This window comes from Pagrus pagrus (assembly GCF_965226575.1).
Source record: "Pagrus pagrus genome assembly, chromosome: 2".
Lineage (NCBI taxonomy): Eukaryota > Metazoa > Chordata > Actinopteri > Spariformes > Sparidae > Pagrus > Pagrus pagrus.
Window position 1 is genome coordinate 11,451,270 of NC_140186.1, and position 14,350 is coordinate 11,465,619.

Consider the following 14,350-nt stretch of genomic DNA (forward strand, 5'->3'; position numbering starts at 1 on the left):
ATTAATATGGCTTCAATCTGCTATGGCAAACTTTTTCACATAAATGCGTTAACTGTTTTGCGCCACTCAGTCAGATAAATCTACTTTGAATTGCTTTTTTAAAGGATATGTCTTTACAGAACAATACTGAATTAAGGTCACAAGAAGTGAAAGAAGAGGATGAATACATCTGAACAGCCAAACAGCAGCGATCAATAGCCTTTCAAACTGTTTACCTTTTTCTCTGAGGCTGGAGTCTGTGATAACAATGCTTAGAGCACTCAAGATAGATTATGACCAGAAATATAATTTGGTGTTGACTAATGTTACAATGATAAAATGTCAGAATTTATGCTGATAGTGAGCAGTAACTTAAAACATTTAGGTCTTATATCGTCTGTGTGACTGTACAGTATGAATACTGAACTTTACCTGTTTCAGTAACCACTATTGCTACAATATCAGACTGGAACCACATTGACTATGTGTTCCCAGTAACAAAGGCCAGTGAGGGCAAGCTGGCTAAGCTAGCCCTGTAGCATAACGCTAATTTCCAAACAAGCGGATTACTGAAAAGACTCAACAATACAGTGTTATAAGTACACTAAAAGGATATATAATTATCTACTCACCCTGATGCTGATGAAAAGGCGGGTGAAGTTTTGTAGCCCACAAAAAGATCTGGAGCTTCACAGCAAAACAGCCCTGTAGCATCCTCCTAAACAACAGAAGTAGATGGAGACTTATAAAAATACAACCTAAAAAAAAATACAAAAGAAATAAAACATAAAATCAATTAAAATCAGAGCCCCATGATCCCAAATTGATTTGTCAATATTTACAACCTTGATGGGTTGTCAAGCTTGTGTGCCCACTACAGCTGGGGTGCGCTCTTTCGCTCTTAGCTTTGCAGTTACAGAGAAGATTTCAGTTTTAAAAAGGGTTTAAATAACCTCACTGATAATTCACACTATATTATATGTAAAATATTCATTGTATTTTATCACCATCAGTAACCCAAATATATTTCATGAATCAGACAACTTAATTTTTAGCTCACAAGCTAATTTATGCTACATTTGATTGGTCTCCCTTTTGATGCCACCGTGCCACTGCCTCTCAGATATCCGCCTCTGAGGGAGTTAGGTGAACCAGCTGAATGTGCCAGAAGGCCTCTATTCAGCATAGTTCTCAGCCGAGGTCTAATGATCCATGTGTTGATCCATGTGTTGTGTTGAGGCTCACGTTACCCTTGTTCCCAGTACTGGATAATCAAAGCATTGTGTGCCTGTCGGTCTCACTGCCCCTCTTTCGTTCTTTCCCTCTTATCTGGTTCTCATTCTCTCTCGTTTGCATATTTTTGTTTCCCTCTCTGTCTTTGAGCCTAATTTCAAGCTTTGGTATTTGCACCTCAGTCTTGGCCTTCTATGCTTTCTCCTTCTCCTTGATAAATGTGTAAGCCTTTTAGTATGATGAGAATTGGCATGAAAGTTGCATCAACTGACTATCTGACGGATCACGCTAAGATTCTCTCGGAGGAATGTACCTTTCAGACCTGGCAACCGAGTCACTGATTATGCTGCATTCCAAGGTCGTCCTCTCCACAGTATTATGACTTTGCCTCCACCTCAGTTACAAAGCTAGTGTTGCAGGGCAATGCTGATAACAACATTCATGGCACCTCTTCAACAGAATTATTGGAACTGGCTGTTAAAACTGTGATGTGCAAACAAACAGTAAGCCCATTCAAGGAGAAACTGGGTCTGAAGACAAATATCCTTACAGAGAGCCTTCCTCACAGTTCTTATTACAAAAGAATGTCCCTGGCTCTCCCTTTTGCGCTCGCTTGCACTTCTCTGTGTGTGAGACCCAACTCCCACTCTTCTGTCGTGTGTGGCCACGCTAGAGTGCTTCATGGCTGGGCAGATATTAGAGGAGGGAACATTAGGAGGGCCGGGGAATGAAGGCTCTGAGAGACAGTGTAGGAGGTATAGATGAGTATGAGCAGAGGGGATTTTCCTTTTTTTATGTATGAATCAGCACTTAAAGCTTCGACAAACAAATGGGAAAAAGGGAAGAAGATAGCAGAGGAGGAGAGTGGAGCAAATGATGCTCTGCTAAGATAGAAATGTACTTTTACAAGAAGAGAAAGAAGGGGGACCTTGTGTGAGATAAAACCATGTCGGTTATAGAATAGAGTGGGAGGAGAACTGTGAAAAGGAGAAAAAAGATGTGGAATGAAAACATAGATATATATTTCACCGAGCATACGCATCAGCCATGTTGGCTCTCAGTGGAGTACAACAATCAACTCGAGCAGAAGGGTTTGAAAAGGACTCTGATATTTGAAAACTCAGTGTGACAAACCAGAGACCTTGAGGAAATGCTGTCTGAAGATGAGTATGTGGGTTTCTGATTCAAGTCAAGCTTTTAAATGGGTTTTCATGTGTGTATGTGTTGGATATGAAAAGAAAGATGAAAATACTAATTTCTGATGGTGTCTTTTTGATGTTAATTACCAGCAGTGACTGCAGTGTGCTTCAACTTGACATTAGCCAGTGGTGCTAGTGTTATTTAGGGGGATCCTGTCACACATATATCTTCCACTCAGGCTGGACAGTGTACTGTATTCGAAAAGGTTTAATTTCCCTCAGGAAATCAACCCAAGTGGGAAGTGAGGCTACAGGTTCTTGTGGGTCTTTTGATCTATCAAGAAGGGCCACTTGGCAGCTTCGATTTGGGGTTGAGATTAATAAACAGAGTCCAGTGAGATATTCCAAAGTGATGTCTAATATCTATCCTCCATCAGAGCAGGCCCGCACATGTCAACAGCTCAAGTTTGGACATCACAGAAATGTAAAGTTTATATAGTGTAGTGTCAATCAAAATGGTGCTGGAGACTATACTGTTACATTGGAAATGTGTTGCTAGGAAACAGCTTGGGTCCAAGTTTACCCTGCAAGAGTTGACATTGGCAAACACAGCGTACTGTTTACTTTCTAACTAACATCATCAGTCACTAACATGACCTGCAGTGTCTCAGTGGGCCATACGCGTCCACAATGTAGTCATAGTTAGTGACTTCCTTGGATGACTGCAGGTGCGGTTAGAGTGACAGCAAACAAAGAGTTGGAACAGAAATATGGTAGACATACAAAAATATGAGGTGGCTATAATCCAGCATTGAGCTTACAATAGTAGCAGTACAAATGTAGCAAATCCAGTAACACGTCCAAAAAAGCAGTATGTCCACTATAATAAGTCCAATGTGCTCACTGGAGTTAATAAGGATTTGATGCTTTTCTTTGTCGTTGATGATAGTAAATGAAGAGTCTTTGGGTTTTTGACTGTTGGTTGTACAAAAAAGCAATATGAAGATGTCACTTTGGGTTCTGAGAAATTGTGATGGTCAATTTTTGTCCACCATTTTCTGACATTTCACAGACTGAACAAGTAATTGATTAGTCAGCTGTATAATGACCTGTTTAATAGTCTGCAGAATATTTAATGATGAAAATAATTTTTGATCGCTCTACTGGCTGTAGATAATCTAATGTGGGCTTTGTGACACCCTGATTAATAACTACAGAATCATTAAACAATGTGTAAGCTTGATCAGTCATTCACAGACATCTGCTGAGCTGAGTCTGACGGATCTCATGGCATCTCATCTTTTGTGATCAACTTAGTCACTAGACTACAGTCTGAAACAAGAACCTAACTCATTAATTTTGTGGCCTTTTATTGTGCAGAATGGCAGCACTGCTTCTCCCCCAGAAAATATTAAAGGCTTTATTTTATAAAAATGTATTATTTTTTTCTGTTGCTAGTGGATGTGATCAGTTCAGTAGTAGAGGCCCACTCTCTCTATAGTCAGCTGTGGAAAACCCTGTATTATATTTAAATAATACTTTTATTTACTATTTATATTTAACCCCCAGTTTTCTTGTCTCTCTCCTCCAGAGGCAGCAAAAGCAGCTCACCAGTCAGCCATCGGAGGCCTTGTGGTGGATACCCCACCACATCCAGCACTGGGTAATATAGTTGGTCCAGCAGCGGGACTGTCCAATGTGCCTCCTCCATACCAGCCGGTCAGTGTGCGGCACCTGGACTCTCAGTCCAGTTCAGAGGAGCCCCAGGATTACCTGTGGCTGGTCAACTGTGAGAGCAAAAAGCCTGAGCCCAACAGGTGAGTTTGCTTTGTGTCTATAAGGCTTCTTATTCACTGTGCTGGAGCTCTAGACTTCTCTCTGTACATTTTTCCAGTCCATTTCCTTTTCCTTTTTTTGTACATTTCATCTCTGCTCCCACTCTGGTTCCTCTCTCTGCTGTGTGGTGTGTAGCTCAGTGCAACTTCACTCTCCATCGGAGGGAGACCGGGAGTATTTGCTCCTGGAGGAGTGTGAGAGCAAGACTCTTCCTCCCCAGGCTAGTCTGTGAGTGGCCAGCCGTCCAGCTGGAACTGTTTGCTTGTGTGTAGTGCTACACGTGAAACACTTCATACACTCTGCTGTGGATTTACATGGCTTGTTAGTGCTGGATTTGAGGTGTTTTAAATAAGAACAGACTGAGTTGTTCTTTCTCTAACACTGTATTAATTTTGTCATTGCCTGCATGTTCAGAAATCATCTAACATCCACCAAGTACCTCAGTTCTTCACTTGATCCAAAAAGAGATGCTAACATGGCAAGAGTTGCCAAGATTAGTGATAACTTTAGGTTTCTAACAATGATTTGAGTGGATTTCTTTGCTTCTTAAAATCAAATGTGGATATTTAATTCTCTCGTGCATATGTGTATTGTCTTTCTAGAGCCCATGCTGAGTGTTCCAAGTCTACCTCTTCAGAGACGGACCTGAATGACAACCTCCCTTCACACCGCACGCCCACATCCTCCACCTCCTCAGCTAAACACACCTCGCACAACGGCTTCTTCCCTCAGCACCCGGCCCCTGCCTCCGCCTCATCCATCTACGACTCGCCTCCATCACGCGGTGCCTCGCTCTCAACTGACAGCAGCCTTTACCACCTCCCTCGCAGCTACTCCCAGGACACTGTGCTGCTCCCAAAGTCAGCCTCCTCCCCATCGGCCCATCTGGATGGCGGGGATGGCTCTGAGCTCTATGTCTTCAACACACCGTCGAGGAAGCCCTCAATGGAGACACAGATGCGCAACCTTTCCATCAGTTATGACATCCCACCTACACCTGGAGCAAACTGTACCTACCAGGTGCCTCGCACTGTGTCGACGTCAGGGGTAGGAGGCTCAGAGGGTGGGGGAGATGTAGTCCCCCCTCCCCGGCCGCCCAAGCCTTCGCTCGGTTCCACCTCAGGACCCCCACCGCCCCCTGCTGAGCGCTCACCTACGGACACCTATTTTGTGCCCCGTTCAGCATCAGAAACCGATGGAAACTACTGTGTGCCTACTAGTGCGGGGAATAAGGCTTTACGCAGCAACACTATTGGCACTGTCGACTGTTCACGCCTCCGCAAAGGTTTGTGTCATGGAGACTTCTGTTTTTTTCTTTTGTTGTCATCTGAGTAGAGATTTCCCTTTATGAACTTAGAAAGTATGCTTTATGATCTCAAAATATTTATATCTATAATAGTTTTTAAAAGAATACGCACATCCACAAACCCGCTGTAAAACTGACCTTTATGTGCAGTGACATTTTTCATCAACTAGACACCTTATTAAGTCCCTCTAAAATCTTTTGCACAGCTTTTATGTGGGCATTCTGTACCCTTTTCACTTTCTTTTGATGGATGATAAGAGGCCTACCAGCGCTCTTGGCATGTTTTCTTCCTGCTCCAATCCCTATTCTCACCTTTTACTTGTCTGTTCTTTTCACAATCCATTCAAATTGTCAAGAGCTTATCAGACCTGAACAGAGAGCAGACAGTTCTCTGCAGATGTCTTTAGGGCCTTGACTATTAGAGGAACTTGATGGTGGTTTGTGCAGCTGTTCTAGTCATATATATCGATCATAATAATCAGTTCTAACATTTAAAAGCAAGCAAGATACATGCAGAATCATTTTCATATGTCCTTGTGGACAAATACATGCCTCCTGTTCCATCACTGAAACTACAGATTTGTTGTACGTTTTCTTCACTATACCACCACTAATCTTGGGAGCATTGGTCCTTTAAATCTTAAAATACCAGACATATTTGTGATGTTAAAAATGTTGTATTATTTATTAAAATAGGTGTTTATAAGGTTATATTACTTAATAGGCAAATCTGTGCACCATCATCACTTCAACTGTGTATCCAATGAAGAGATGATTCCACCAAATCAGAGCCTGAGAAGATCCTCTGAGTCAACAAGATGCCTTTTACATGGAACAGTCTAGTACGTCTAATAAAATATCACTGTTAAAGTACGCATCTTCAATAGATGCACAACATCCTTTGTAGAAAGGCTTAAAATAGATGGAACACACCTTTCTGTCAAGAAAAGACAAACTTATAGAGTAAGAGTGATTACAACACAGTATATTCTTCCACTTCTCCCTCTTGTGGTGACAAATGTCTTTACAGAAGTATTAGTGGTGAGATAATTGTTGACAAACACACAAGGAAGTCTTCGGTGAAACTCAGTAGTCAGTCTTACCTCTGCTAAACACTTGTGAAAGCTGTCAAACTAGTAGTTGTGAATATAGATAGTGGTTTATCAAATGATCTGTTGTGTGAAATCACCTGGAATGAACTGAAGCTGTTCTGAATATTCTTCCCAACATGTGACTTGGTTGTATGATTTATTTCTGCTCTACATCTTTATTAATAATAATTATTTGTATCTGTTAAAAAGCACAAGATTTCATTGGACCCATTTGAGACTGTATTTTGATTTATTTGGGGGGGGGGGGGAGTCACAGTATTTAAAAGAAATGACATTTGTCATTGCAATTATTTCCCATCATGGTCTTCCCCACCACTTCCTAAGCTGACACTCTCATTTGCCTTACAAGCTTCTCCTAGCACTGCTGTGGTTCTTGTGGCCATAAGTGGAATGCATTAGAGACTGCATCAGGGCCTAATGAGGATACAACAAAACAATAACAATGTGCTGCACAGTAGAGCTCTCGCTCCTGAGCTCTATCCCACTGAATAAGATAATCTTTACAGATTCATGAAAACACATACAGCATTCTAATTAGCCCTCTTTTGTGTGTATCATTAGGATTATTCTGTCGCACAAATGGTCTTGAAATATTGCATATAGCTCTGATATGTGAGGTGTAGGCTAATACTATATGCTCTTGATCCTAATTGACAAATATGAGATAATTAAGTGTTAAATATCCAATCCCATAAAGTTGCAGTCTATGGGTATATTTGGTAATATTGTTTGTTTTTTTGCAGATTTTGGATCCCAGGACTGTTACGACATTCCTCGATCATTCCCCTCAGACAAAAGCTGCTCATTTGAGTTCAACGAAAACTTCCACAGCTACTTTGTAAGTGTTGTTCCAAGGTTTTGCTAGTTACTTTACCCCGACTCTGTAGAACACTATTGTGCTTTAAGGGATGTTTTCATGTTATGACTGTGGATGTTTTGACGATTTGATTGTTTACAGTGTTAAAGAGATTTTCAAATACACGAAAGTTGCCTGACATGCTTACATGAAAGTTTTGACTTTTCTCAGTCTTTCCCACATTACCCAGTGCTCACTGCGGATTCTTATCTCTACACCATGTCAGAGAGTAGCAGTATGTAGTAGAGATAAACAGTCCTAGGGTGGCAGAGAAAGCAATCTACATATATTATGGTGTTCTCTTTTTCTTTGCTGTTGCCCAATAGGATACTGCACTGCTACATAACCAAGCCTGCTACATGCTGTGTTTCTGGGTCTTTTTTTAAAACTTTTTTTTTTTTTGAGAGTCTTTACAATGAAAGGGGTTTTTTTAACACTTATTTCCCTCACAAAAAAAACATGCCTAAAATCACCCAACACTTTCATTTGTGCATGGGAAACGAACAGTGGCCGCCGTATTGTGTTATAGGGACAAGTCTGACGAAACAAATAAATTAACAATTGGCTACCACAGCAATGTTAGCAAAGAAGATATCGTTTCACTATTGTGTGTCTAGAAGACATACTGTAGCTGTGTGTTAGTAAACTGCGAGATTTATACAGCAATATATAGCAGCTGACTACTGTTATGTTTATATTGATATTTGTTGATTAGTTCTTGTTTTTTGTTAGCTTCATCAAGATAAGTCTTTATCATTCCCACCAACAGTTTTGCTTCTGGCGAGATCACTCTTTAACATTGAGGCTTGCAGTGTTGCTGGTTTACTGCTAGCCTTTGCATAATGTATGCTGGCTAGTATCAAAGATATGTTTTAGCATTGGTAGTTTGTTTTAGCTCTAAATTGATTTGCTGTTGCCACAGCCAATGTTTCTTCTGCTAATGAAGTTTTAGTCACCAGCTATTTTGTGAAAATGTTTGCCTCTTCTCTTGTGACCTGAGTTCAGACGCAGCCTCATTCCAGCTATATCTGCTCTTTTGTTTGTGAACATGTATGTATGATTTGTCACCCACAGAAAAACAAAGGAATGATGCCAGTGGGCAGCCAGTCCACAGAAGAGGTAGACCAAAACTATGTACCCATGAGTGCCAACTCCCCGTCACACCATCACTCAGGCAGTTTGTCGGAGCCGATGCACGAAGCGAACTATGTGCCCATGACCCCTAGCACCATGGAGTTCTCCTCCCTGGGAAAACAGGTCCCCCCACCTGCCCACATGGGCTTCCGCTCCAGTCCCAAGACCCCTCCTCGCAGGCCCATGCTCAGCGACTGTCAGCCCCCACCTGTGGACCGAAATCTCAAACCTGATCGCAAAGGTAAGAGGGGCAGTGGGTGTGCATGCATGTGTAGCTGTGACACCATTCATAGATAATCTGTTGGTTTGTCAAGTCCTTGCTGCAGAATTGATGTGTGCTGCAGTTTATTGTTGCACTTAACGTCCTTCAGCCCAGTATTCACTAATGCAACCACTGACCATGCTTTGTCTCACACTCAGCTGCTATTCTCACAATGCTGGCTCATGGTCATAACGCCATCTGTACAAAATTCCACTCTTTAGTTGCCATTATTAATGTGGAAAAATGTTTTCTCTCATTTTGTGTCTTGGTTTGTGTGGTGTATTAGACACTATCATCTTCCTCTGTGTCTGCCCTCGACCAGCTTATTTCACCTCTTGATAAATTAGTTTAGTGCCTGCTACATCCTCTTACACCCAACACAGTAAGCTCCTTGTCAAAAGCACTTTTGTCCCCGAGCTCAAGAGGCCCTGTAGACCGTTTTGGAGGGGGCTGGTCCCTGTGCCATGGAGTGACTGAAGCCCGGAGTGGTCACCTCCATCCCCTTTGTTCCCGCCATCTGAATGGATCTCTTTGATGAAAGACCTAATAGCAAGGGGAATTACAATCTGGGCAGATTGAAAGGCTGAGCAATGGGCAGGGAGAGAAAGAAAATTGAAGGATGTCAGGGAGACAGGGAGTCATCACAAAGGCCAACCAAAACCCAGGGCTGCTGTTGACACTGAAGAAAATAGAACATGTGATGGAGTATTACATTTCCCAGAGGGGAATCCTCCCATGCTTGACTTGTGGTCTTTTTTTCTGTGACCTTTGAGCCAGTCATCTCCAAATTTGGCATCAGCCATCTCTGGACTACCATGACTAAAAGTTATAAAAAGATTCATATTAGTCCAACTCATCTGGCTGCTATACTACAGGCCAACCAGTTTGAGGGCATTGCTCGTATTTCACAAAAGAAAACCCATAACTCAAAATCTCAACTATTTTGAAACTTGGATCTACACTGACAAACAATGATTTTACATTGTCTTGTAAACTTATGGTTATGATATAAAAACTGATACTCTCGGTTTACTCCAGGTTTATACATTTATTCCAGAATATAAAAACACAGGTTAGAGGAAAACAACCATAGCTGCAAGTGCCCAGTCAACTTCCAGCAGCTCATTGTGTTTACCCAATCATTTAAAAAAATCTGCTTTCAAAAATGTGTAATTATTGTTACAGAATCTTTCAACCTGTAGCTCTTCATCCATTGGACGTAGAATAAAGTTTGCCTTCTAGGACCCACTTTTAACTAAACTTCTGCAACTTTTCATCTGGAAACCCTCCAAATTTGTCTTCCATTTCTGATGGCATCATGTTGATGCATTTTAATTTTATGTACAACACTTTAATGGTTTGAAAGTTGCTATACAAATATACTGTTGGTTATTATTAGTTCATTAGTATTATGGTTTAGATCCCACTCCTCCCATCACAAAATTAAATTTGTCTCTTTTTAATGATTTATTGGTTTATTTATTTCTTGGTTTATTTGAAAGAGGCAATACATGTAGGCATTGTAACATCTAGTTAAAATGCAACAGATGCAACATATATAGGACTTTGACCCGTGGCTAATTTGCAGTCCTTATCCGTGGTTTGGCCTTTTCGGATTAAAATACATAATACAGCCATATTAACTAACAAAAAGCAGACATAGACAAGCAGCCACTACACTCATTGTTTGTACAAACAATGAATAGGAACACCAATTAAGAATAATGACTGAAAATAATCATTAACTACTTGGATCTGCTTGCAAGAGAGAATTCAAAATATGGACAAAACTACTTGCAGTTTTCTTTTATTGTATATACAAGTATGAAAAGTACACAATAGTTAGTCACATCACTATTGATAAGCAGTGACATGATTTATATATTTTTTTTAACTTGAAAGTGTGAATAAATGCGGTCTATAAATGAGTAGAATATCACATGCTCCTTTGATTTTCTTTTGGTTATAATTCATTTCTTTATTTACCATGAGCCATGCAAAATTCATCTGTACTGTGGACTAATTCAACTCACTACCAGCCGTCTTCATCTTGTGTGCCGTTCCTCTCTCTCTACTTTGGTGTTCTCAGCCATATGTTGTGAAGGCTTTGACATCTGTGGTCAAAGCCAGCAAACAGCACTTACTTTTTCAACACTTTGATATGTGTTTCCCCTGAATTGATCATACTTTGAGATTGTGGCACATTTCGGTGTTTGCTCTCGTCAGCACTGCGGGAAAATGTTGTGATCAGTGTTAATGTAAAAGGAGCTGCCGTATGTGCCTCGTCAGTAAGTTCCTCTGCAGATTTGTATGTGCTCTTCTCAACATGATTTCTCAGTGTACTCTCAGCGCTTATACACAGCTCATCGTGCATGCACAGCTGTGATGTCAGTCTTTGTGTGGGAAGCCGTGGTGCATGGAGTGAGGTGCATGTTGGGCAGTATGGGTCTGCTGTTGTCATGACAATCATTCTCTTGATAACTGTGCTGCACAAAAAGGTGATTGGGTGTACTTGACGGTGTAGTTTTATTGTTCAGCAAAGTGTCGTCTTTTGCTTTGCATGGCAGGCCAGTTGTTACCATAGGGCTTCATGTTGTGATCACCAAAAATTTTATAATAAGCAAAGTCTTCTTTCACCAATCAGGTCAGAGTCCTAAAATAATAAGAGCAAAAGGTGTCGGTTTAGAGCGAACCGACTCTCAAACCGTAGGTGAATTCCCGAGGGGACGACGTAAGGGTAGGTACTCCACACTGAACTGCCATCTGAAAACTTTCCATTCTATGACCTGTCCAAACTTTAACTCAACTCACGCATGCTATCAATAGTGTACTGTGGGATTTCTGTTGTTTCTGCTGGTTTTGTAAGAGATTAACTGTGTGCAAACCAGAATCAATTAAAGTGTACCTTAATAACTCCTCAGCTGCCCAAATAGGTTTAAGAATATAACATGGGTGTCAGAGCTGATGCATTAATCCAGTCTATTTTTTTTTAATCCCAGCAGGAGGTGGATGAGTGTGCACTTCATGCATGGTGGATTTCACTCAGACCTCATGAACACTCACGACATAATTTTAAAAATACACTGCGACTACCATTTTACCTACATAACCCCTCATTCTGATGTGCATTCAACCAAGTAACTTACTAACATTTCTCTTCCCAGACATGTGTTTTTATGTTTTTGTTTGCAATTTCACTTACAGTACTTTGCTTCCAAAACACACGGTCAGATGTAACAGCCACCATAGATATTGTCACAAAAACCCTCAGACGGCTCTGGAAAGTAGTAGATACCTCTTCAGGAGGAAATTGAACAACGATATCATCTAATGAAAGAGACACACACATAAATGTCCATAATCACTCTCCTGGCTGTGAACAGTGGCTTCCTTTTTCTTTTTTTTTTTGTAGTTTTCTATGCTTTAGTGACAGAAGCCATGGATAATAAGCATCAATGGTGAGGTCTTCTGTGAAATAGGATTTGATAATGTGTGAGCTGTTACGCTGTACACAGTTTTGCAATGTACATTAGACTTTACACTTTTTATTATTGTTTTTTACATTCTTAAAGGAAGCAGATTGGTTCAAACGAGATTTCACTCAGGCTCAATGTCTTCACACATGCAACCTGCAACAAAATTCCCACCACAGTTTGCAGTTGACAAGATCAGCTTGGGATGCAGACATACTGTGGGTGATAGAAGTTAAAGGGAGAAATGGAGGGGGAAATGCAAATGAGTAGCTAAAAGGCTACTGGGATTGCTATTTTTAAATTTTGATTTACACCCAGATTTTGGACTTTTCTGCAGTTTGTTTTGTCTGTTTTGTTTGTTTTTATCGGTTCAAAATAGCAAACATGACAATCATCAGAAATTTTGCATAATAACTATACAAGTTAACGAAACATTACATATTAAAAAACATTAGTTCCAGTGTTGATTTGCAATAGAATTTTTTTTATATATTCCGCTGCTGACCTTTATCAGCCTCACATTTATCTAGCTTAAGTATGTGTCTTAAGCAGAGACTGACTGGTATGTGTACCTTGCTTCAGGAAGACCCGCTCCACTGGAAATAAAACCACTGCCAGAATGGGAGGAGCCCTGTACGCCTGTGCGCTCACCTGTCACACGGTCATTCGCTCGGGAGTAAGTATCTGAAATTATGAAATCTTTCCTAAGATACTCCTCCTACATTTTGCTAACAACTAAGGGCGTGTTCACACTACTCCGCTTTCCTATTGGCCATTTGGTTATTTTGTAGTTTGAAGTAAAGTAATGGAGGCTGTCTCGGAAGAGGCTCTGTGTCTCACATTTTATTGGGAATGGTGTTTGAGTGCTTTTCAAAGTTGATAAAAATGTGACTTTATCGTATGAGACAATAACAATAAATTGCTGCACTTCATCTCTAGGTGACTAAAGCAGATGATGTTTGGATGTATTTCTGTTTTTTTAGGAAAAGGGTCATTTGGTGTGAACATTCCCTTTTGTAGTTCATATAGTATACGGTTAACTAAAGAATTAGACACTAACACATCATGCATTACTGTAGTCACTCTGTGACCAAAGTAGCACTGCTCATACAAACCAGTCTGGGATGTGCCTCTGAGCTACATTGCATTGAATGCCATTTGTTGGCTTATCTGGGATGAGGTCTATTTCTGTGCTTAGTGCTGCAGGGACTCATCTGGCTGCAGTGGTTTATAGCTGTGTCTGTTATGTCTGTATTATATTTTGTGCTCACCGGAGACTGCATTTGCCTGGAAGTCAGTGTGTAAACATTGTGAATGCTGCTCAGTTTCTCTAGGTTTCCATTGCCATCGAGACCCCAGTCAGTGCATAGTACGGCCTCCAGCACTGACTCCGAGGAGTGTGAAGAGAATTATGTAACCATGGACTCTAATATGTCCACAGATGAACCAGTATGTAACACACAACTGTCCTATGATTATAAAAAGTTGCATGATTACCTTTTTCTTTAATACTCAAATCACAGATAATCAAAACTATAGAAAAAATTTGCTAAATTGCTGATTTGATTTTTATTGTTTTTTACATCATTATTATATATGAAATCTACAAAGTAGGTTTTAACAACAGATTTACCACAAATACAGAGTTTGCATGAGGCAGACAAAGTTTTCAGGGTTGAACACCATGTAACCCCGACCATGCCAGGCTTTAATAATAGCAGAAATCCCATTTCTTATAGCATACATTAGTGTGAGGAAATAACTGGTTGCTGCAGACGGACTCCTCACCACTTCAACTCTTTTCTTTGCAGTTTCCTCTTGTCCTGCTGCTCTGCTTCCTTTATTCTCTATTTTTGTTCTGTTGCTTTTCAGGTGTTGGGTTCTTTAAAAAATGCTTATTTTGTAAGATCGGTACCCTTACTGTTGTTCAGGAGATCCCTTTTTGTTGTTTGGGCATTGGTTAAAATGGAATCGAGTTCAGGTATTTTAGTTATTCAGTAATGTCTGTGGAGAACAGAAT

The 14,350-nt window shown here is 40.5% G+C and overlaps 1 protein-coding gene across 10 annotated transcripts in view; it reads left to right on the plus strand.

Moving 5' to 3' along the window:
- Positions 1 to 14,350, plus strand: part of gab1 (GRB2-associated binding protein 1) — a 52,948-nt gene that overhangs the window by 34,483 nt on the left and 4,115 nt on the right. For 6 of the 10 annotated variants that reach the window (XM_084344225.1, XM_084344223.1, XM_084344226.1 and 3 more), the window contains 8 exons: positions 3,943 to 4,168; positions 4,323 to 4,415; positions 4,790 to 5,472; positions 7,349 to 7,443; positions 8,536 to 8,836; positions 11,502 to 11,594; positions 12,913 to 13,006; positions 13,656 to 13,779. In XM_084344225.1, the coding sequence (XP_084200351.1) occupies positions 3,943 to 4,168; positions 4,323 to 4,415; positions 4,790 to 5,472; positions 7,349 to 7,443; positions 8,536 to 8,836; positions 11,502 to 11,594; positions 12,913 to 13,006; positions 13,656 to 13,779 (1,709 nt within the window). The remainder of the gene's footprint in view (positions 1 to 3,942; positions 4,169 to 4,322; positions 4,416 to 4,789; positions 5,473 to 7,348; positions 7,444 to 8,535; positions 8,837 to 11,501; positions 11,595 to 12,912; positions 13,007 to 13,655; positions 13,780 to 14,350) is intronic. The other 4 variants (XM_084344227.1, XM_084344224.1, XM_084344229.1 and 1 more) reach the window with 3 other exon arrangements.